This window comes from Taudactylus pleione, unplaced genomic scaffold (genome assembly GCF_031769625.1).
Source record: "Taudactylus pleione unplaced genomic scaffold, aTauple2 ptg000848l, whole genome shotgun sequence".
NCBI lineage: Eukaryota > Metazoa > Chordata > Amphibia > Anura > Myobatrachidae > Taudactylus > Taudactylus pleione.
In genome coordinates this window covers 2036836-2062643 of record NW_028285250.1, presented here as the reverse complement: position 1 = coordinate 2062643, position 25808 = coordinate 2036836, and the positions used below count along the sequence as shown (strand labels likewise).

Here is a 25808-nt window from a genome sequence, read left to right as displayed (position 1 = left end):
AGAAGGCAGCAATGAAGGTTCTAAGTCAGGGGGTTACAGCCTGACACACTGTGAGCACTATAACGGTAATACTACAGTATTTGATGATACAGTATGCCTGTGAGTGCGGAGAGGTCATAATAAGCACGTTCCTGATGATCTGAAAGCTGAAACTGTATGTTTCACACAGACTCAATATAAAAAAATGACACAAACACACTAAAAATACCCAAACTACTACACTTATGGATGATTTCCAGTGCATCTAACCGAGTAAAAATATTGCAACTATCCATTAGATCATCTAATGGATAGTTGCAATATTTTTACTCATCTTTTGCCCTCTGAAGATTTAAAGCACAGATAATTCCCATAGTGCTATAGATCAGGTATGAGGGCTGATGGCCGCCTTATCTGCGTTCGATGTTTCCAATGTTTCCGGTTTTGTGCGTGAGATGTGAGATGCTTACAGTGGCCGTCTCTAAGCACTGGACCCGGGTGAGTCATTAGCATAAATTCGCAATTGTGATCCGTGAGAGCGATGGCATCTGCTACTACATTTGTGTCCATCTCCGAATCTGGCTCTAGGTGCCCATATCCAATGTTGACATATCATGCTACATATTATGGGGCTGTGCAGAGTTGAGCATCCGTCCGCTTGTGTAGCATATCAGAAAATGCAGCTATACAGAGCCGTGCTCAGTTCCGGTGCATGGACCCTTATGTCTGAATAGGGGTTCTCATGCAGTCAGAGCTCACTGAGGGCGTGTTTTTACAACTACGGGCCATAGCACATAACCATATATAAGCCTGTCAGGAGGTGCAAGCATACACTGATGATTTGCATTAAACCAGGAACATATGTTACCCCTGCAGAGCTGGCCTCATCTCAAGCCACACACCTCTGAATATAGGTGAGAATACACTCTTTTGCCCTATTTTTCTTTTAAGTAATGTATGCCCATTTTACTTCCAACTAGGGAGGCCAATCCCGGGGCTTTTTTCTTCAATCCCGGGATTCAGGATTGAAAAAAACTCAATCCCGGGATTCCCGGGATTGGGTTGGTTTAAAAAAGGAAAAAAGCCCTCCGCCAATCCCGGGATTGGCCTCCCTACTTCCAATGTTGTATCATTCCCTGTGCTTTTAGTACATGATGGGCATATTTAGATCTGACCAGTCACAGGGCGTGTTTCTATAAGTGTTGTAGTGTGGGCGTGTGAACGCCACGCCAGCCAAAATGATTTTGGTGAGAGCTGTACAATCAGTATAATTTTAGGTAAAAAAATGACAAAAAATGTAATAAGCTCTGTCAGTATGACTACCACTTCACCAAGATGCACTGCAGTGAATTGCCTGGTGTGCCTGTGATAAACCGCGCCACGCTTGCTGATTTTTTCCCATTAAGCATGATCTATTACTGGATGTCACGAGCTTCAAGCTATGCATCAGTTGGGAGCTGTCCACGGTTCTGCAGTTCTGTGATTTTATAGCAGCTGGTTCTGTTCAAACAAAACGTAGCGGAAATAAAGCACAGAAGTTTGAAGGACAAGAAGCCTATGTCATTTGTCACACTACAGCGAACATAAATTATTTCTACTTGTTTAAGTCAATTACTGTTTGTTTTAGAATGTTGTCTTTGGCACTGTAAAAAACAATCTACAGATTCCAAGGCGTGAATTCTGTTTTTGGTAGAATGAAATTCAGGCTCCCATGCGCACAGGTATTGCAACTGGATTTTTTTTCCCCCCAGAATTTGCTTTTCAAATGGACCACCACGAACAGGATTACATAGAGTAGGAGGTGAATTCAGATAGCCACTGAACCTTCCCCAAATATATGGGTTACAGCAGGTAGGGGTGCCAAAGAAGGGGGTGGGGTGGGTACAAATTGCTAGGGTCTTTCTGTGGGGCCCAGTGGGCCTGGGTCAGTCAGCTAAAAAGAACCACATCCCCAAACTTGTCGACGCATTAGTATAGATGGTGAATATGCAGGGAGAGAGGCAGCCATGCCCCCAAGTTTGGTCATGCCCCCACATCAGCATTGGGGCACGCCAGATGTGTCAACAACCCTGAGATTAAGGGCACCTGCTACGGAGAATAAGGGTAATGTGCTTCCTCTTTGAAGGATACAGACCCGCCCAGGGCAGCCCGTGAACTGTATCAAGTTGCCTATCAGTCATATAAGACCTAATTATGGGTTGGTTGCAAAGTGGATGTATTTGACTGATACTGCTGGAGCCAGAATCACTACCTTAAGCTAAGGCTATTAGCGTTATGGCTTCAAGCGGGAAGCCGCACCGCTCACTGTTTTTCCGTCCACAGCCACATCTGTCGTCCTTAGCACTTGCACTTGCACATGTCCATGCTGGGTGCAAGAGATATTCAAGGCTTCCCTTGGTAGTATGCACATAGCTCAGAACTCTAGCCACATGCCCACGACTCTATCTCTTCCATGCAACCGCGGTGTTCCTGCAGTTGCCGATCTGAAACGCCCATATCATGCAAACACAGATCTGGCTAAGACCCGCCCCACTCAGAATCGTCTGGAGATGCACAAAAATGTGTCAATTTGCCTCTGTGCAAACGCAGCATGCTAAAATGCGCTATTCGCGGCTGTGTAAGAAGCAGCGTCCGACTTAGTATCAGGCCTATAATGCATTCCTTAATTGCTCAGCATATTACACAGCCTCAAGGCCAGCCCATTACACTTTCACTTCCCATCACTAGGAATTGGGCTTAGCCTCCAGGAAACAGTAGCAGGTATTAGCAACCAGCTCTCCTAAAGGATAATGATAATGGCAGCTTATCCTATAGTAAGAACTCAGTGAAAGGGATTTTTTTTTAGTTATGGCTGGTCTTATCCATGGTAGACTAGAGGGAGTGAAGTACAGTACCACACTCTTGGTCCAGCTGTCAAAGATAATCCATCCCGTATTACCAGTGTATTCATTGGCCCAATCCCCCAAATCCACAAACTCATCCCAAACCCAGACACAGCAGCAGTCACATAAAACACACACAACACTTGTGTAGTCTCAAGGTATTTATCACATTACGCCTTTCTTTATCAGTATGAAACACTCCAGTGTTCCCTCTTGTGTGGTATATTATCTGTACCCCACCTTATGTGGGTATGCAGTCGGGAAGCCGGCGGACCTAATCCCGGCAAGGGTCTAAAGACAGGCGTCGATATGCCCACCCCGGTCATTAGACATACGCAGGGAGACCGACGCCCGGCATCCCGATCGAAGGGACGCCGAGCTTGGATAGCCGCGGGGGGGGCGGGGGGGCTTAGGTTTAGGGTTCCCAGGGGGGACTTAGGGTAAGGCACCCCCCAGGAGGTTAGGTTTAGGCTAGGTGAAGGGGGGTTAGGGTTAGGCACCCCCTGAGGGAGGTTAGGGTTAGGCACCAGGGTGGTTTAGGCAGCGGGAAAGGGGGGGTTAGGTTTAGGCACTTAGAGGGGAGATTAGGGTTAGGTACTGGGGGGGGAGGTTAGGGTTAGGCACCCCTAAGGGTTAGGGTTAGAGGGTAGAATTAGGTTAACTAATACTTACCTGAGGACGATCGGGATTTCCACTGCTGCCGGGATGATGGTGTCGGGATTCCAACCACCGGACATGCGTCCGGCGGTAAATCATACTGATTCCCTTATTTCCATCCCCCACCTTCCTATGTCTCTTGTGTCTGCTGCGGAATGGGTATGAAATACCGCCGGCCGCATGGCCGACGGTTCGATTCCCGTCATCGGCAGCCCGACAGGAGCAGAGTGCGACGCAGCGGAAGCCCGACAGCGCTGGAAATCCCGATCGTGGATAGGTAAGTATCCACTAACCTAACCCCCCTAACCCTAACCCTCCTTAGGGGTGCCTAACCCTAACTTCCCCCCCAAGTGCCTAACCCTAACCACCCCCTTCCCCGCTACCTAAACCTAAGTCCCCCGGGGGGTGCCTAACCCTAAGTCCCCCCCGGGAGTGCCTAACCCTAACCCTCCCTCCCCCTAGCCTAGCCCTAACCCTCCCGGGGGGTGCCTAACCTTAAGACCCCCCCGGGAGCCCTAAACCTAACCCTCCCCCCCCGCGGCTGTCCGCTTTCGGCGCCCGGCATCTCCCGGCGTCGGGGTAATGCGGGCGTCTACATCGAGACGCCCGGCATTTCACCCATGCTGGGATAAGACAGTCGGGAAGCCAGCTGCCGGTATATAGGCAGTCGGCTTCCCGATTGCTTCCCGTCTGCTGCTGTATTTCCCCGGTTATTGTATATTGATTACTATCTTTGGGCCTGATTCAGCTTGGACCGCAGTTGCTAATACACACGCAGTAGGCCGATTGTTGTGTTCTTGCGCATGCATACACATCGCAGTGTGCGTGCGCAAACTAGTCACTGCGATCGGGACTGCGATTGCATAGGCTATGCAGACCCATCGCAGAGTGAGTGACAGGAAGTGCCATTTTTGGGTGGTGATGGGGGGGTGGTCGGCCAAACGTAGCCGTGCCAGTGCGTTCGCACGCCATTTCAAGGGCGTGCATTAAATTATCCACTGCAAAGCCACACGAAGCCTGAGGTCTCATAGCGTGCGTGGCTGTTAGCAAATTTCTGACTAAGGTCAGGGCTTGTGCAAATTGTGCGTATGGGTCCATGGTACTCCATTATACTGATGGTTTCGCTCTTCTGCTAAGTGTTACAGAAGTACGTATGGTAAAGTGGGCGTCCTTATGAAGTGCTAAGTTTGCATTGCGATCGCAGCGGTTTGGCTTGATATAGCAGTTGAACTGCCTGCGTACGCAGGATTGCGATCCAAGCTGAAACAGGCCCTTTGTCTCCACCATGTCTCTTCGGCTCGACTGATCCAGCACTACTACGGATGTGACTCTGTACAATTCTAGAGGTGAAGAAAATCTCTATTTGGTTTACCTAGATATATAGGATAATTATAGTATAATTTCTTATATAAAGCAAGAAAATGGTCAGTAAAACAATCACTGGCAAAATATAATTAAAAGGAAGTAAACAAAATACAAACATAGCCCATAACTTTGCCACTGCCTTCAAAGGCGAAATCAAAGTTGGTTAGCAGGATATCTCCCAATCACAGATCCCACTTTCTCCTGCACTTTCCAATCTGCCCTCAGTTAAGTCTCATTGTTAAGTTTTGAGGGGATGTAGTCAAGAGCGCGACCTCCCGTTACTATGCCGATACTGAAATCCTGACAAGGCAGTTAATATAGGCATCGAAATACTGATGACGGAAACCAGGAGGACGCGTGCCCGAACGAGGTAAGTACGGAGCACCCCTTCCTGTTGGCCGCGCGGGAGGGGGTTAGGTTTAGGGCAGAATTAGGGGGAGGGGGTTAGGTTTAGGGTTAGAATTTTGAAGGGGGAGGTTAGGGTTAGGCACCCCTAGGGGGGAGGGTTAGGGTCAGGCACCAACGGGGCAGGGTTAGGCTTAGGCATGAAGGAGGGGGGCTTAGGTTCAGGAACTAACGGGGAGGGTTAGGGTGAGGCTACAAGAAGGGAAGGTTAGGGGGGGAGGGTAAGTATAATTACCCGACCCCTGTCAGGATGCCACTGTCGGTATTGTGACAGGAGGCATCCCCATAGCTGGCATTACATACCCATTCCCACAAGAGAGACGTTGCCCACTATTCTTGTGATCCTCCCCAATGATCTTCCATTTTGCCACAAGCAGTCCAGCCAGAACTGTATTCCTGGCCACTACTCTCTGGTATCTCCCTCCCGCAAGAGTTTTCAGCAATAGCGTATTACACTCACTGAAACCTACTGACACACATGGCTGTGTGTGAGAATAGAGGGAACTGGTACTGGCTAACCTTTAGTGGTCAACGCTGAGGACCTCTGTCTCAACGCGGAATGGGTATGCAATGCCGGCCATCGGAATGCATCCTGTCACAATACCAACAGCGGCATCCCGATGTTTGTTATGCCGACAGGGGTCGGGTAAGTATACTCACCACCCACCCTCCTAACCGTCCCTTCTTATAGCCTAACCCTTACCCTCCCCACATACTGATTTGCAGCCTTTAGAGAGTAGGACGGTTTCGAGAAGCTTTTAGAATAGCAGAAAAATCCCTGGGCACACAATGTACTGGAAAATAAGAAGATGCGATATAATGTAAATTGTTTTTTATATATGTATATATATATATATCGGTGGAATAACTGACAATGAATGCACTGCACTCCTGAGAGGATGAAAATGGTGCTTGTGAAGGTGTTATCCTTCTATGTACTTGTCTCCAGATGAACCCAAGTTGTTCCTCATGGAAAAAAAAATATTTATCTAGTAAAATCTATAATGTAGATAGAATAACTTCACAAATGATAGCCAGAAAATGATTGGTTGCTATGGGCAACTTCTCCACCTGACATCTTTAGAAGGCTTGATACATCTCCCCCTTTGGAAAAGATATCCAGTTGACATCAAGCAACCAGAAAGTCTGCAAACCAGAGTTGTTGACTGTGGGTGAAATAGGATGTGGCTGCAGAGAGCGACTTGTAATGGAACACGTCTTAGTTTTATTCATTTTGATAATGTGAACTACTATAGCTTCATAGTTTGAGACATTGAAAAAAGATAAGGCCATCACGTTCTCCTTTTTGTGCCTCTTTATTTTGGTCCGGAGGGAGGCTTAACAAACCCCCTAACAAGGAAAAAGCCAATATAACACCACAAGTGGAATCATATCAACAATTATGGCAGCTGGTATAATCACAAATATCAATCATCCTATCTGGTTATTTACTAGATATATATACACAAATACCACTCTTTGTAAGAAAGGCTTTAAATACAATCAATTTAGTGAATCTGCATAGGCAGTGTTGGCTTTTCGCTTATGTGAAATAAACTTAATATGGTTTTATTTTTTTAAACGTTTACTCAACTATCACTGTTCTTCTGTAGTTTATACTACAGTGATGATATAGTAATTAGAACAATTCCTTTTCATCTTAGTCAAATAAACTGGCACTGCAAGAGATATCATGTGTCCATTCTGTCTTCCAGATATTGATGGTATGCCCAGATCACCGAAGGGCTTCATGACGATTTGTGTACAATGCTCCGTGTCCTGGCGCCTCTGGTGCTCCTCCTGTTGTTGCTGATGAAGTCCACTGGCAGTCCAAATTCTATTCGAATTGGTAAGTAGATCTTTAGAACTTTTAACTGGCTGGCACAGCTAAGTGGTAGTGTACATTGCTGCAGGGAAAGGATTGGAGGGATGGGGACGGCACTGGGGTTGAGGAAGCAGGTTATGGTTGAAGAAAAAGAGATGTGAAGACCTCAGATTCGGTAATAAGAGGGAAGGAGCTGAAGGTCTCTAGGTGAGTGAAAGAGAGAGCAGAGAGGGTTGAATGAAGTTACAGTAAGTCAGATGGTGTAATTTTTTGCTTTGAAGAAGGTGGTGATGTTGAGAGTGTTTTAGAGGAGAGGGAGTAGAAGGTTGGAGAGGGCTGATACGATGGACAGAGGTGGCTGCAGTTGTTGGACAGGCTGGTGCTCAGGGATTTGTTTGCTTGGCGAGAGAGAGGGTGCTATAATAGGAAGATAAGATGAGTTTGAAGTGTATCTATTTGGCATTAGAGTATTTATTTGCCATTTTTCCATTGGCACTTGCAAAAGCAGGAGCACTTTCATAACAAGTGTCTTCTGATGCATCTTTTAGGTAGCTCTTCTGATTTCAACTCATAAGCTTATGTATTTCTGACAACAGTCTGTCTGTGTATTCATGAGCTAATGATAGCTGCTTTCCAACCTCTTCTGTTAGCAGAACTTTCCAGTTTACAGGGTAGAGTTGTGTCAATCTAATGCTGGTTACACACTGGCTGACATATCGGCCATTCAATTGAACGGCCGATATATTGGGTGCCCATCGGCCAGTGGGTACCAGCCATATGTCTGTGAACGATGGCGTCCACAGACATATCGCGTTGGCTCTGCTGCACAGACGATGCCCAAAATATCTGCAGATATATTGGGGCATTGTGCTGCGTGTACGGGCGGTCAGCCACCCACCCATACCTTTGCTGCACGGGCCGTCGGTGATTGACAGCTCAGCTGAGCGGCCGCATGTAAATTCCCACCCAGTTGTGACATCAGTCACGACAGATCGTGCAGACTGTATGCAGAATATATGTTCTGCACAGTCTGCAGATATATCTGCAGATTTGTCAATCTGCAGATATATCTATCAGGTGTGTACCCACCTTATGAGTTAGTGACGTTCCCTTCAAATGTGGATGGTTGACACAGACCTTTTACAGTAGTAGCACAATGCTAGAAGGCTCAACAGATGTTCAACAAAATAATGTGCGTGAGAGATTGGAGATCGATAGATTGATGGCTTTGGTTGAAGCAAAGATATTTATAGTGAAAATAACCAAAATACCAAGTTGTTAGTTGAATGTATGGGAATAAAGAGTCTAAATAAGCATTTTTCCGTAGTTATAAATTAAATGTCATGAACAGTATTTACAATACTTATTATCCAATTTATCCAATAAATAACAAAATCATATAATCCAATAATCATGTTGGTGAATAGTATGCACCAAAATGTGATGATGATGATTTGTCCAACAAAAATGAAATGATAATAATAATGATAATAATAACTATACTAATTCATTAACGGAATTAAATCGCACAGATCGAGCCCCTCCCCCTTGGAGCGCACCCCTGTGCTGACTGTTTTTTTTACAATTGTTTTTGAAGGGTGTGTGGCCAAGCTTGCCAGATTTGGCCATGCCCCACCACAGTACCCGGGCTCTTGATGGCCTTGATAATATATAGGGGAATCAGCCCTGCAAAAATCCCATACCCTGAAAATTGCATGCAAAAAAAATCGCATGAAAGTCTAAATCAAAACATAAGTGCACGCCTCCAAAGTATTAATACAGCAAATGTTGTAAAACTCATAAAATGAGTAAAAAAAAAAGCACCAAGCACTATTTTGAAATAATTTTGTTTAAACACATTAAGAATACAAAAGAAATTGTGTCATTTTACTGAAACATACTACAGAGAAAAATATTCCTTTCTATTTAACTTGCTTTTTTTTTAAATGATGCACTTATCAGAACAATTGCATTTAAAGACCGTTGCCAGGAAAATGAATAGGCTCATGCAGTGCAGTCATGGAGTTTAGCAGATTGATGGAGAGCTGGAGGGTAACTTTAGATGTAATTACTGTATTCTTTAATCCTGCGCATGGCAGTAAAGAACTACCGTTATCTGTGAGGTAGAGCCACTTACAAAGGTGGGAAATTGTACAGCACTTTACTGAGACGGAGCCAAGTCTCTGAACATACTGTTTAATTGAATCTAAACCAAATACCGCTGGAGGTAAACTGTCTTTATAGGGTGATGATCCAATCATGTGTCTCCTTTAGCCACTGCGTTATATGGAAATTATCTCAACCAGTAGGAGAGAAACAAAATTATTTTACCAGTAATAAATGTAAAGCAGAATTTCAGGGGCAGTAGACATTTTTTTTTAATGTTTTGTGAAGTGCTTTTTTTCAATTATTTTTTAATTATACACTGCATTGTGTGAATGAGAGCCTGTCAGAATGTATCAGTGCAATCACAGAGCAGCCTCAGCCAGTTCACCAATGGGAAGAAGGTCAAACTTTTAGTTCTGTCCATCAAGGTGTCCTCACTTCATCCCGTTGAGTTCAGCGCACACATCAGCTTTAATTACAGTGCGTAATTTAATCTCAAAACTGAAAAATCAAAAAGGTTTTTTTCAGTTATTATTTAGATGAACAGATATGATAATTTACCAAATGTAAACAGGATAATCAAACTTTAAATGGCAGAAATTAAACTTGGATGTAATGTACACTGAGCGGCCATCTTGTTATGACCACCAGGTTAGTACTTTGTTGGGCCACCCTTTGCCTTTTTTTTTATTTTTAGTACGGCTTGAACTCTAGCCATGGATTCTATTAACTGTCCCCACAAATCAAAGGGCCCAGACAGTCCCAGGAAAACATACCCCATACCATAGCCTCCACCAGCCTGAAGAGTTGTGATAATGCAAGAATGGTCCATGCTTTGTGCTGATGTCTCTATAGTCTCATCTTTACCATCTGCATGGTGTCATTAAAAACGTGATCCGTCAGACCACTTGAACTATATCCAATCATTTACTGTCTAATTCCAATGTTCCTGAGCAAATTGGAGGCGGTTCACCCTGTTTGCTGCAGATAGCATTGGTGTATGGACAGTCCTACTGCTTCTGTAGCCCATACAATATAATGTGGGGCTTTTGGCTCTTTGGCTTTCATTTCTTATACAGATTAAGACATCCTACGTCGCCATTATCCACGGAATAGCTACTTTGCATAAAATTACCTGGTGGGCATAATAATTTGGCCACTCGGTCTATAAAAATAGACTGAAATAGACTAAAGCAGGTCAGAGGTGATTATTATGTATGATTTTTTAAAAATGTTTTTTCATTTTAAACCTTAGGCCCTCATTCAGAGCCGTACGCTCTGAGCAGAGCGCACGCTCTGAATGAGGGCCGCCCTCCATAAAAATGGAGCATCCTCCTGGACGCTCGTATAGCTGTGGGTCACCACCCACAGCCTATATGAGCGTGCAGTTTGATGGCCGCGATGGTCGTGACCATTGCGACCATCGAAACTGCGAGCCGGAGCCTGCGGTTGAGGTTTTCAACCGCAAGCTCCGGAGTGATTTTGGCTCTATCAGAGCCAAAATCACTCCCACTGACATCACTAGTGATGTCAGTGGGCCGGCTTCTGACGGGAGGTGTTCCCGTGGGAACGCCCCCGTCAGGGAGGCACGCCCCCGGCACGCCCACCAAAGGGGGCGTGCTGTCAATCAACATCGACAGCACGCCCCCTTTGATCAGACACAACGAGCGAAGGACTTTCCTTCGCTCGTCGCGTCTGGCGCATGCGCACGACGGAGCTCCCTCCGTCGTGCGCATGCTCAGTGCAGAACATCGACCCACTTGCGTACAGACAGCCGCTCGCGAGTGGGTCTGAATCAGGGCCTTAGTCTATCAGTATTTTTTACATTTAATATAGTCTATTTTAAATATTTTATACTGTATATTTAAATATTAAGAGTTATTTATACATTACACACATATGTATTATCTCTTTATAGATACTATTTAGTAATTCACATCAATCCTTGCCCCAGTGGAGCTATATTCCCTGCCACACGGACACACACATACACACTAGGGTTATTTTTTGTAAAATTCCAATTAACCTACCAGTATATTTTTGGTTAGTGGGAGGAAACCGGAACACCAAGAAGGAATCAATACAAACATATGGAGAACATGCAAACTCTATACAGATAGGCTCTTGGTGGGTATATACCCCAAAACCTCAGTACTGTGAGGCAGTAATGCTAACCAAAACACCAACTGTGCAATATTTTTTCATATGAGACTGATGATGTGTGACTGGGATGAGGCAATTCTGAGTTCAGTAGCCATACATATTATATTCATGTTTTGTTGACAAATGTTTAAATTCTACAAAAAAGCCTCCAAAACACTCCCCTTCATAGTGTAATATAAATGTTGAAAAATTAAGATTTTAACCTTTTTCCAAATTGTGTGAATTTTGGGACAATTCCATGTCATCATTATCCACTCTACCTTCACATCCTCTTAAGCAAATATTTTTGGAATACAAGGGAATGTTTTTGTTACTTTTTTTCTGGTTTGCAATACCACAAAATGTATAATTTTGGTCTGTTAATTGAGGCTGATGCTTGAATATAGCGATTGAGTCATTTGAAAAATGTATTCCGGAATTTAAATCAAATGTTTCCACGAGAAGGTGGTTCCTTATTACACAGGTTAGTGGAGAAGTTTCAAAGGCATCATTTAAAAATGTGCTCCTTTTTGGAATTTATTGCTGAAGGTTAAACTTTCATATGGAGTAAAAGAGCATGAAGGTGTTTTATCATAATAAACAGATAAACATACTATAAAAAGATATGATTTTTGAGTTCAGTGTTGTCTAAAGTTATTTAAAAAAATAAATAAATCATTGAGTTTATCCATCTATTATTGTAAACTAAATAGCCCACTTTATGGATTTTCTAAATAATGGATTCAACCACATTAGCTTTAAATAACTTTTAGAGACTATTAATATTTCAGTCCATATTTTTAATGAATCTTTTCTTGTGGTACAAAGTGAGATATTTTTGGGGGCGATGTTTACGATTTTCCCAAATCAGACCTGATACGGAATTGCAGTTTGATACACCAAACTGGCTGATTATTTGTTATTTTATGGAAATCTAGTATATATTTTCAAGCGAGCTGACCAATCACATTGAATGACAATGGGAACTCGTGGTCCTCCTTGCTTTCTTTGCCTATAAATTATTGATCTTAAGATTCTAGATTTTTTTTTAGATAAAATTTGGGATTGCACATCTGGTATAGCGTACAGGGATCTTGTGTAGTGTAGGTGCGCCAGTGCGCTGGGACGGCGTTGCATTGGCGTGCATAAATTAGCCACTGCGATACCAGACGCCGCCTGAGTCCTCATAGTGTGCGCTGAAGTAAGCAATTCCTGAGTGAGGTCTGACCTGCCTTAACTGTGCGTGTGGGTCCGATGTTACTCGATGTTACCGATTGTTTAGCTATGTTGCCCAAGTATACAGATGTGAGTAAGGTGAAGTGGGCGTCCTTATGTTAGGCTGCGAGCACAATGCGTATAAGCAGAATAGCGATCCTTGCTGAATCAGGCCCTGAGTCCATATTATTTTTTGAGGTGTTGTGAATGTTCGGTAAAAAGATTACGGGATATATTATAGATATTAATATATCAGCTGCACAAAGGTGTTTAATTTGCAGATTTTTTACCATTTACTCACCTTAGACAGCTTCATCTTTCCTAATTGTCTCAGAGAGAATTCCATTACTAGCGCAAAGGGAATAAAGGGCATCCTTTGCCTACGACGCACTTAATTATAATTTGATGTGATTGGCAATCCGTATTTCTTAGGAAAAACAGAACCAGCCAAGTTTGGTCTGACAGAAGATGTTAAGGAGCCTATTTATTAATATGTCTCCAATTCCTGCGGTCAGTAGAATTCTCTCTTTCCAGTTATCAAAAAATATCACTGATTCAGCTGAACGACACGTAGCTGATCCGGCAGTACTGGATCGGAGCGGTACGATTGTGCGCATGCGTGACCCTGCTTTTAGGCTCCTGTATGAGCAGCTGAACTAAAAGCTCATATTTGGGCTTTAATTCTACTATTTGAAAAAAAAAAAAACTTTTACAAATAGATAAAATTTATATAAAATATGAAATAAATAGATTGAAAATGTCTTTAAAATATGCTTTATTCTAGGATTTATTGCACGTCCATGGTAATTGTTCAATAGATATACCAATGTAATTAAAGGCGCAATCACATAATGATTTTCATTCCAGTTTTGTCACTTTATTAATAGGTTATTCTATAACTCAGTGTTCCTGTTGCAAAATCAAACTGTTGTGGATATAGCTATGGCTGCCATTACTAAAAAAAGGTGTCTTTCTCCAGCAGTTTCAGCATGTTCCCAGGAAAGTATTACATAAAAGTATTACATACCCTCCAACACGACCCCATCCACTGCAAACATAAATTAAGAGGGAAGTCCTGGAGCAGAACATTTTGTACCTGGTGGAATGGGTCATGTTGGAGGGCATGGTATTATCTGATCCTTAGTCTGAGCCAGTCAGTCACCAAGCTCCTCTCTGGTCATGTAATTGCAAAGGAATCAAACCCTGAGGCATATTCTGTGAACTTTTCAAAATGTCTCAGCTCTCTGAATCATACAGTATGTCACGTGACCGTTGTACGTTTCTGACAAGTAGAAAACTGTGAATCATCAATAGAAGCTTTAATTAAAACCTAAAAGACAAAAGCAACAACTCCACATGTCTTCTTACATTTAGCTAGAGTGTTTTATGCAACTTTGATCAGAATTTAAATATATGTTTTCTAAGGTTAACCTGAAGCTGAAATGTACTGCTCCTTTCTTCTGATCATCTCGACTTACATCAGAAAGAATAGTCATTATTTTAATATAGTATAATAATTTTATTAAATATGCCACTGGTTATTGTACTCTATTTATTTTACACTCTCTGTCCTGCAAAATAATAACATCACCATAAGATTTCTTCAGTTCTCCAACTTCTGTATCTTCTAAGTTTTGACCTCAATTTGCAGATCAATAGTGTTTCCAGTGGATATTATTTATTACGTTACCGGTGGATATTTTATAACATGCGGTTATTGGTGAAGAATTATCACGTAATTGAGTACAGATACGCATAACCAGATTTATAAGGTTATATAAACAAACAGCAGTTTATTATCAAAGAACATAACAGAAGTAGAAATACAGTGTATAGGTGCAGCAATACTCAACTTATATGTGGTCAAATCTGTCCTTCATATTTTCATTCATCTTAAGGTTTCCTTCATATTGATAGTGGATGGTCACACTTGCAGACATCTAAGCACATGTAGTGTTCACTCTAGCTCCGGCGGCAGGCAGGGCCCAAAAAGGGGGTGTGGTCATGAAAAGGGGGCGTGTCTATAAGACGCGTCCCCTTTTCGTCATACTTGGGGGCGTGCCCGGTGCTTACGGACATGCCGGGCAGCCCTCAAGCGCTGCAGAAAGGGAGAATAGATGCCGGGCGCATGCGCCCGGCGTCTAGTCTCTGGCGGTGACCGGGTCACCGCATGTTTCTCCACCCGCGGGTGAGAACGGCACCCGCAGGCTGTGAGGGCAGGGCGACTTTGCCCTCCTCCTGGAGGGCAGGGTGCTTTTTGCCCTCCAGAAGGAGGGCAGGGCGCCGCGCCCCGCTAAAACAGCCTAGCGGGAACGCTACACATGTCGTTTCACTGCCTAAGACTAGTGGTTCTCAAACTCGATCCTCAGGACCCCACACACAGGTCACCCAGCAGGTGCACAGGTGTATTCATTAGTTACTGACACATTTTTAAAGATTCACAGGTGGAGCTAATTATTTCACTTGTGATTCTGTGAGGGGAATCGGTATGATTGACCCCTGGCCGGCGGTTCAAATCCCGACAGCGGCTGCCAAAACAGTATGAAAATCCCGATCGTCCCCAGGTAAGTATTCACTAACCTATTCCCCCACCCTAACCCTCCTTTAGGGTGCCTAACCCTAACCTTCACCCCCAGTGCCTAACCCTAATCCCCCCTCTAAGTGCCTAAACCTAACCCCTCCTTCCCCGCTGCCTAAATTTAAGTCCCCCGGGGGTGCCTAACCCTAACCCTCCCTCCCCCTAGCCTAACCCTAACCTACCGGGGGGGTGCCTAACCCTAAGTCCCCCCCGGGAGCCCTAAACCTAACCCCCCCCGCGCAGCTGTCCGCAGCGACGTCCGGCATCACTTTGATCGGGATGCCGGTCTGCCGGCGTCGGTAAAATGACAGGCGTCTAGATGTAGACGCCGGTCATTTAACCCTCGCCGGGATTAAGCAGGCTGTCAGGATTAGGTCCACCGGCTTCCCGACTGCATACCCTGTGAGGAGACCTGCAAAACATGCACTGTTTGGGGTCCTGAGGACCGAGTTTGAGAACCTGTGCCTTAGACAAATCCCCCAATCTTCCTTCTGATGAGTTCTCTTCCTACGACCTCCCTTCAAACAACTTCGCTCCTCATCATTGGGAACCACTGTTCATATACTATCCTTTGTGCTGACCGCACTATTCTGAGCCTATCTCACACTGACCATTCTTGGCATGTGGATGGTCCACACCATATAAGATACTTCTATTACCAACTGTTTCTTATGAGCTCACTGCACCTAGGTCTCTTAATGTCCTGTTTGACCTAATAGTTGCCCATTTCCTAAAAATAAACATTAACAAATACTGCATGGTACATTTGCTGCTTGAGAAATGTAGAAATTCAATTATTAAACCTATGGATACAAATAGTCATAATTAGGTCTAGATAAACTTTATACTTTACCAGAATGTGGGTTATTTGTCACTTTCACATTATATTTTCTAACATTGCTGTACAGTATGTCAGGCCGATATGGCGTTTCATAATGACAAATCGCCTGCATCACTCAGTGTGTCCCGGCGGTTGCGCGCTCCCACGGTTGCTAGGTTTGATGTGTTGCACAGCAAACCTTAGCGATGTTGCTAGCGACCTGTAGTAAGTTAAAGAAGGACGGAACAATGATTGTTCCATCCTTCATTTACTTGTTCAGATGTGGACAAACAATCGCTGTTCAAGGGCATAAGTTCCGATGTCAGATTGAATGCCCATCGCTCCAATGTGTACCCAGCTTAAGCCCAAACATCTAGACAGCTTAGTACAATGTATCAGATCTTTGACATCATACCAAGTTTCACAGAGAGCTAATGTTGCAGTTTTATTTCTATAATAACACCTCTGGCAACCTTCTGTATAGTAGAATTGTTATTACGTTCCACTTGTTCATGTCACTTTTTACTCAGTTATAAATATATTTCTTGGAGCTGATCGCAGCCCTGGACTGTGCTTTTTGCGCTAGGCATATTAAAAATGCATCATTCAATGTTGAGTGCAGCCAACTGTTAATACATATTGTCGTCTTCAGACCAGAGAGATCTCAGTGTTGGAATGCTATAGCTTATATTATAGTCGCTTCATTCCGCACTTAGGGGCCCAGTTATTGATGATCACATTTGTAATGCGATCACCGCACAATATTAGCGCACATGATAACATTGCAGGGTATGATCATATCAGCCGAATGTGTTACTGAGTCCTGCGATATGCTGGGAGGGAAGTGATTGTGTCAGCGGTCTCTTCACTCCTGTGCCAGGACTCCAGCGCATGTGCGTATTTCTGGCTATGCGCCTTAACCCTGTGCCTAAAACTAACTGCAGCCTAACCCTAGCACTAAACGCAGTTTAACCTTAACTCTAACCTTAACCCCAACTGCAGCCTAACCCTAACTGCAGCCTAACCCTAACTGCAGCCTAACCATAACTTTAACCACAGCCTAACACTAAACCTAACTGCAGCCTAACCCTAACTCTAACTGCAGCCTAACTCTAACCTTAACCCTAACCGCAGCCTAACCTTAACCCCAACTGCAGCCTAACCCCAACTGCAGCCTAACCATAACCTTAACCGCAGCCTAACCTTAACCCCAACTGCAGCCTAACTCTAACTGCAGCCTAACCGTAACTTTAACCACAGCCTAACCCTAAACCTAACTGCAGCCTAACCCTAACTCTAACTGCAGCCTAACTCTAACCTTAACCCTAACCGCAGCCTAACCTTAACCCTAACTGCAGCCTAACCCTAACCATAGTGTTACCCTAACCTTAACCGCAGACAAACCCCAAACATAACTGCAGCCTAATCCTAACGCTAAACGCAGTTTAACCTTAACTCTAACCTTAACCCCAACTGCAGCCTAACCCTAACTGCAGCCTAACCGTAACTTTAACCACAGCCTAACCCTAAACCTACCTGCAGCCTAACCCTAACTCTAACTGCAGCCTAACTCTAACCTTAACCCTAACCGCAGCCTAACCTTAACCTCAACTGCAGCCTAACCCCAACCGCAGCCTAACCTTAACCCCAACTGCAGCCTAACTCTAACCCCAACTGCAGCCTAACCGTAACCTTAACCGCATCCTAACCCTAAGCCTAACTGCGGCCTAACCCTAACTCTAAATGCAGCCTAACTCTAACCTTAACCCTAACTCTAACCTTAACCCTAACCGCAGCCTAACCTTAACCCTAACTGCAGCCTAACCCTAACCATAGCCTTACCATAACCTTAACCGCAGCCTAACCCTAAACATAACTGCAGCCTAACCCTAAATGCAATCTAACCCTAGCCTTAACCGCAGCCTAACCCTAACTCTAAATGCAGCCTAACCCTAACTCTAACCTTAACCCTAACCACAGCCTAACCTTAACCCCAACTGCAGCCTTACCCTAACCACAGCCTTACCCTGACCTTAACCACAGCCTAACCCTAAACATAACTGCAGCCTAATTTTAACTGTAAAAGCAGCCTAGCCCTAACTCTAACCTTAACCCTAACCGCAGCCTAACACTAAACCTAACTGCAGCCTAACCCTAATTCTAGTCGTAACTGCAGCCTAACCCTAACTCTAACCCTAACTCTAACCCTAATCGCAGCCTAACCCTAAACCTAACACTAAAATTAACTGATAACATTGTGCCTATCAACATTCACAATGTCAACATTATAAATATGCCGACATTTAGGTGTCAACAATCTTAAAAAACGACATGATGACAGCATACCGAAGATAACATCTTCCGCAATTAACTGGGAGTGCAGCTTTAAATCTACTGTAATGACATTCTAATCACAAGTTATTTTATTTGAATGAAATGGATCTTATCATCAAACCTTGTAAGCGCATAGCGCAGATACCTCTGTGACATGTTTAACCACTGTTGATCTTGCTGGCGGAGCGTTGTTGGGTGACGTGTAGGAGTGCGCAAGGAGAAACAGTTGAGTTATTCTTTTGCAAATTATTTCTTCCTGCTGGATCTCTCTGTAACTAAACTGCCGGAGCTGGAACGTGTGTGATATCAAGGCGCTGCCACAGAATCCGATGAAAGAGACTCGGAGGCCACTGGGAATAGACAGAAAGCCTTTAGTGAGCTAGGCAGATGTCTTTCAGAGGACCTTGCTTTTTGTTATGGACATCAGACACATTTTAAGGAATCACATTATATTTTATACAAAGAATGCGTTACTGATGCTATAAATGGAAATGTAGAGTTTAGCCGACTCTGACTGCCTTGAAGCTTATTTTTTTCTCTCGGTCGTGTCAATCATTTGCAACACAGGAAAATCTAAATCCACGCAGCTCAACCTTTCACTTCGTTTTTTTCCAATTTGTACAGATATATATATATATATATATATATATATATGAAAAGAAGCTCAGATACTACGTACAGTAAAATGTGTAGCTATTGGGTATTCTGCAGGCACAGTCACTGCGTGCCCCCTATTGATGATGTGAGCTTGGCTTGGTATCGCAATAACTGTCAAAGTAGGATACGTGAATAAAACTATGGTGGGAGATTTGTCAAAGCTTCTAAGGAGAACAAGTGGAGACGTTACCAATAGGAACCAATCATAGGCATGAGCAGAAGCCAGCACAAGGGGTGCCGCAGCGGGACCTCCCCCTCCACCAGGTCATAGGTTACCCCCCCCCCTTCGCTACAGGACATAGACTACTCACCTGGGCAGCCAAGCTTATGGAACCAATCAGTATCTAGCTATCATTTATCTAGAACGTTCTATAAATTGATAGCCACAATATGATTGGTTCATGTAGGTAACTTCTCCAAGTGTCTTTATAAGGTTTGATACACCTCCCACTGTTATCTTTTTCCTCTGGAAGATGTTTTCTCAAGGCAACCTAATTCTTTCACCAGCTGCAATTCTAGATGACCCCATGGAATGCAGTAGGGGAGAGCGGCTTTCAATTACACTGGCCAAGGACAGAATAAATCGGACCCCGGAGAGACAAGGAAAGTCCAAGCTGGAGGTGGACATATTTGAGCTTCTGAGAGACAGCGAGTATGAGACAGCAGAGACAAGTAAGATATTTCTCATATTACAATCTGCTACATACGTGATGTACAGTAGCACGTACATATACCTCCAAGGCCATCACTGTCATAGCCTCTAGCATTAGCATTAAGGCTTCTCCTCTGCAGAGGACAGACCCTCCTGCCTTCTCCATACCCACATGCATACACAGATCTGGTCAGAAATGATGGTCACACAGACGGTAGCATGATCTTAATTTATGCTGATGGGATTGCAATGGGGGAGAATAAAAAGGACTGTTGCTAGCGCACATACATGTATGCTTGAGTATGTCTGGAGGCGTGCATGACGCCAATTTCCATTGATGAGATGAGTGATTGCATTATATCCCTCTGAATGTGCCATAATAACACCATGTGCCATAATAACACCAAAGGGGGCGTGCTGTCACTCACCATCGACAGCACGCCCCCTTTGTAGCGAGACCCATAGCGACGGCTTGCCCGTCGCTATCCGGGTCTCGCGCATGCGCACGACGGAGCCGGGTCCGTCGTGCTTATGCGCACTGGCCCAACATCGACCCGCTTGCGAGCGCTCAGCGCTCGCGAGCGGGTCTGAATCAGCAGAAATGTAGCAGAAATCAGGGCTGTAGCAGTCGAACACGTCCTACAAGCTAAATAGAAGTATCACTGGAGCAACGACAGTCCAACCCCCTCGGCCTTGCTCCCTGGACGGCAGTATCGCTCACACTCCCCTTGTTAAGGCCCTGGAAGAAATGATGGCTATCATACTTTCTTACCACAGCTAGTTGTGATTTAGAATGAGCATCTTTATGGATAAGCTTTTGCACTTCATAGATACATTTACGTTAATTCTCAAGCTCCTGCTTACATCACTTTATTGTTAAATCATTATTTTCCACCTACTTACTTGTTTCTTGGCATCTCCGGGATAGCCAAATGAAGAGGTAGAGGTTGGAAGTGCGAGGGGCATTGCTCAGAACATTGTGCCACCATGAAAAGTAATCAATTGCAGTCTGGGCCGTAGCTAGGGTAGTGCGGCCGGTGCCATCGCACAGGGCGCTGTTTGGGCCTGTCAAATTTCTGTTTATTATCATTCTTGCTTGTAGCTTCCCCAGCATCTCCTGGCCTCTCCTATCTCTTCTCTGGCCCTTCTCCATGAAGCCATGGCCCTTTTTTTGGGTGCATTATGTCCCTTTGAAAAATGAGGGGGGGGCGCCAATGCTCTTTCTAGCACAGGGCACCAAAAAGTTAGTTACGGCTCTGATTGCAGTATAGAACAGTGGGCCTGATTCAGACCCGGTCGCAAGCGCTGAGTGTTCGCAACCGGGTCGATGGTGGCCCAGAGCGCATGCGCACGACGGAGCCGGCTCCGTCGTGCGCATGCGCGAGACCCGGATAGCGACGGGCAAGCCATCGCTCCGGGTCTCGCACTAAAGGGGGCGTGCTGTCGATGTTGAGTGACAGCACGCCTCCTTTGGTGGGCGGGCCGAGGGGGTGGCTGCCCAGACGGAGGCGTTTCCATGAGAACGCCTACCGTCTGGGGGCGGCCCCACTGACATCACTTGTTTGAGCCGAAAGCTCTCTGGGGCTTGCGGCAACGAGACCCTACCACAAGGGTCTCGTCACAAGCCCCAGAGAGGGTCTGGTCACCCACAGCTATGCGAGCGGCCAGGAGGCTGTTCTAAAAAAAAAAAGACCGGCCCTGATTCAGAGCGAGCGCTCTGTCAGAGCGACCGGCTCTGAATCAGGCCCAGTGTGTGAGGGTGGGGCCATGGTGACACAATTTACTGTGAATGATATTATAAAGCCCCTACACCGCCCATTACACTGGGGATGTACTAATAACTACTGTTTAGCATGATTGCAGCAGATTCAATAGTTTCATGTTAGGGGCCTAATTCAGACTTGTACGTAAACCGGATGGTTTGCATACAAGTCCAATGGCGGGAGGACTGCGCGTGTGCAGAACGTGTCCGTCTAGATCGTTCGCAGTGCCCCCTAAGCCACAGCTCAGTTGACAGGCTGCTGCCATTTAGGAGTGGGGAGTGGGCAGGGCCAGCCAGCATTCCCCCCAAAAATGTTGGCATGTTGCACCCATTTTCTGAGAGTGCCGAGACCAGGGTCTGCAACTTCTGATGCAGATTATCTGGCCTCGGCTACAGTTCTGAGACAGCCATCTGAGGGTTACTCGGATGGCAATGGTGATCCGATGGATTCAGCTACGCATCAAACAAGCGCGCAGTAGGGTCGTCTATGTACACAAGATGCCCCCTGCTACATAAGCATATGTTAGCATCACCGCTGCGACTGAGGATGCGGCAGCGATGCTAACAGCGTACAACTTTGAGTCATACAGGTGTTTGCCTCATTTATTTTGTGAAGCCATTAAACCTTTTACGATAAGTCACATAAATAAATGTAGCCAGTTTCTTATGACAGTCATATGTATGACAGCGCAAAGGGTGCTTCTTGCCTACAGCACAATACGTAGACAATTTCTGAATTCAGGGGTCTATTTACTAAGCAGTGTTAGGAGAAGTGAAGAGTGAAAAGTGATAAGGTGCCAGCCAATCAGCCCCTAACTGACATGTCACAGGCTGTGTTTGAAAAATGACAGTTGGGATCTGATTGGCTGGCACCTTATCACTTTTCACTTTTCACTTCTCCTAACACTGCTTAGTAAATAGACGCCTCAGTTTACAGATGGAAGTTAGGTTTAAAAATAAATTTTTGGATTTCTCTTCCCTCCATGGAACGGAGAACATAAGGTAAGACATGACCATTGGAAGTTGTTAGAACTTATCTTATTTCCTTGCTACAGTGTGCCAGATCCTTCCCAAAGGAGTTTTGGGGGTGCTGGGCCCATCTTACAGCCCATCGTCCAGTTCCATCATCAGCAACATATGTGGCGAAAAGGAGGTTAGTCCCCACTTATAACAAATACTTTGAGTGTCTTCACCATTCTATCATTGCATGACTTGTTGCTCTTGTATATTTATGTTTTAGCCTATTTTATATATTTTGCTTTTATTTGTCTTCATCCGTTGTGTGACTGTGCCTGTTAAGTGGAACGAAATATCAAACAATTAAAAATGTTATTCTAATCCAGCAAATAATAGGTAGGTATTCATGCATTAGGGGTTATAGTGATGGACACCAGTTCTGTAACCTTTACTAGCTGGGAGCAGCCACGACGGTCTCCCTAGAAATGGCTGGCACTGCATATACTCAGAGCAAAATACATTATTTATGACCTAATTTGAAATGTAAATAAGTAAAGAGGGTTAGGTCTGCTGAGGCATATCTGTGGGCTAATAAAGTAGTTTATAAATTCAGCCCAACTCATTAAATTGGAGTGTGGTCTTGGCTTCCCGGGAAATCTAGCAGAATCCCATGAATTGCTAAACAATATAATTAGTAGACACTGTTTGTCTAGAAAAATGAAAAGGTCAGAAATTATAGCTCATCCTAAGCAGATTCACATTAAAATCTATTTTTCCTTTCAAGATCCACTTTAAAAGTCAATTTACCGTATTTAATATTTATTTTTTTGTTTTGTTTTGCAAGTATTGTCCTTTTTAATACGCTTCCTTTTCAACTGATATCAATAATTGAATTTTCCTTTTTTTGCTGTCCCTCCCATTATTAACATATGACTTCATCCAGCTTTATATGCTAATGAGCAGGCTTCGTTCCCTTACCCATTGATTAGTCTCTGGAGACTGCTTACATCACTTTATGGTTAGATCAGGTATCTGCTTATCTTCTATATGTGTACTTGTAATTTGGCATCTCCATATGGGGAGGTAGAGGTGGGGGCATTGCTCTGAAAATTGTTCCACCATGACCTCGCTATGGAATGTGATCAGTTGCCAGGGTGACACGATTTACTGTGAACAATATCATCAAGCCCCTGGACCGCCCATTACACCGGGGAAGTGGGCTGCATTCAAGAGGATGCGCTACTCTCTACTAGGGAGTGTGGGAGAGTTCCAGAATTTTAGGAGTCTCCCGGACATTTTTGGAGAGTAGGCAAGTACGAACTTATTATTGCCTTCCCATCAATCACCGTAGATTTCAGTTTTTTCTAGTGTTCTCAGACAGATCCTACATTGTAAAGTAAAAAGACATCTACCCTATAAGACAAGCTTGGAGATAGATAAAGTACTTACCAATCAGCTCCTGTCATTTTTCAAACACAGGGGTCTATATACTAAGGGCCGTATTCAATTAGTTTCGCATCCGCGAAAAAGTTATGCCTACCTGACTTTTCGCTTACATCGCGTGTTTCGGGCGCAAAAACTTATCGTGCGCGTCCCCGCTTTTCGCCGTATTCAATTACTAAACAGGCTAAAATGGCAAGCGGCGAATGCAGAACAGACGGAAAATACTGTCAGAATTGGCGAAATCAGTCTGTACCCCCAAAAAAAGATGCACTAACATTGGGGATCAATGTACAAGTGTTCCAATTGCCCTAATAAAATTATTTGGGGTACTGAAGTTGTTTAAAATCCTCTTTATTAGTGTACTTGCAAAAGTAGTGAAGAATGGCATTAAGCAGTATTTCTTGGTGAAAATAAGTAGTCTTGACAAATTTGGGGTACTTGAAAATGGGTACTAGCATATTTTAATGTCTCTAAAGTGAGGTTTTAGAAAAAGTGAAATTTCTCCTGCAAACAAGCACCTGCAATCCCAAAAACACTTGGAGCTGTATTTATTATAATTATTTTTACTAAAATAAAGTGAAAAAGGGTGTTTTCACACCCTTTTCACATTATTTTAGTATCACTTAAAGTTACTAAAGGGCAATTGGAGTAGAATTCATAAAATTCTACTCCAACCCTAATTATCACATATTTTTAATAATCAGATTGCATTTCCCATAATTATAATGGGAAATGTGATCTGTCTGGTAGTTACTAAAAATTGTGAAAAAAATACCAGGGGAAGCCCTGTGATAATAACGCCACCTGGAGGTGGCGTTATCCAGGGTCTTCCCCGGTTACCGGACTCCTGCTCCGCTCTAACGGGCAGAGCAGAGCCCGGAGCTGGCCCCAGTGATCAGCTGTGTGGTCTAAACAGACCGCAAGCTGATCACTGCTAAATATATATATATATATATATATATATATATAGTGAAAAAAAAACAAAACCAAAACTTACCTGAGTCCAGAGACCAGTTATTGGGGCTCCGGAGATGTCCTCCTTCTGGTCAGCTGACTGGGTCCCAGTGCAGGATGGGAGATCAGCTGACCGGAGCCACGGAGGACATCACCGGAGCCCCAATCACCGGAATGTATGGGAGGAGGGGGTCGCGATTGTGGGTGGGGCGGTCTGATCGGGGACTGTTCACAGTATTTTTTGCGAAAAATCCCTGTGATATTGGCTGAATTCGCAATGTTAATTCAGTAGGTAATATCACACTACAATCTGCACTCTAAATGCGGATTGTAGTAAATAGAGCCCTTGGCCCCTTCTTAGAGCATCCCCAGAAGCTTATTTCGCTAGTTTTTTAAGTTGTCCCCCCACTTTTGTCATTTTCGCCCCATATATCAAAGGCGCTTTTTGGGGTGTTCCTGGAATTTTTTATTTCTTTTTTTGGGGTGAATTGTCCTTTAGGGCGGTGTACCAAGGGTTCTGAGAGGTTTCCCAACATCTGCACCCTAAAATATAGATTATACACTTTTTTTCACCTGCTATTCTGTGGAGAAAAAGTTTCGCCTATTTCAGTGCCTTGACTTTCCGCATAGGTGAATACGAAATGGAATTGGATATGGTGATAAATTTTCAGGTTAAATTTTCGCAAAAAAAAATGGCGAAAAACGGCTTTTTGCATCTAATTGCATATAGCCCTAAGTCTTGGAGAGAGATAAAGTACCAACCAATCAGCTCCTGTCACTTTGCAGGCTGTGTTTGAAAAATGACAGTTAGGAGCTGATTGGTTAATACTTAATCTCCATCAACTTTTTCTCTCTCCAAGACTTGGTACATAGATCCCACAGTCTGTAAAGTGACAGTTAGGAGCTGATTGGTTGGTACTTTATCTCTCTCCAAGGCTTAGTGCATCTCCCCCTAAGTCTTTCTGCACAACAAACTAAGGGCTATATTTACAAAACGACATCTATTTGAAGTACTATTTGCTCAGCTTAACAGCAAAAATAGGTCCAGGTTTTATTAATATACAATAGGGAATGA

At 44.1% G+C, this 25808-nt stretch overlaps 1 protein-coding gene across 1 annotated transcript in view; it reads left to right on the top strand.

Annotated features, from left to right (window-relative positions):
• Positions 1 to 25808, top strand: part of GRIK4 (glutamate ionotropic receptor kainate type subunit 4) — a 314460-nt gene that overhangs the window by 134054 nt on the left and 154598 nt on the right. The window contains exons 2-4 of the mRNA XM_088458742.1: positions 7004 to 7137; positions 19473 to 19637; positions 22435 to 22532. Of these exons, the coding sequence (XP_088314868.1) occupies positions 7056 to 7137; positions 19473 to 19637; positions 22435 to 22532 (345 nt within the window). The 5' untranslated portion in view covers positions 7004 to 7055. The remainder of the gene's footprint in view (positions 1 to 7003; positions 7138 to 19472; positions 19638 to 22434; positions 22533 to 25808) is intronic.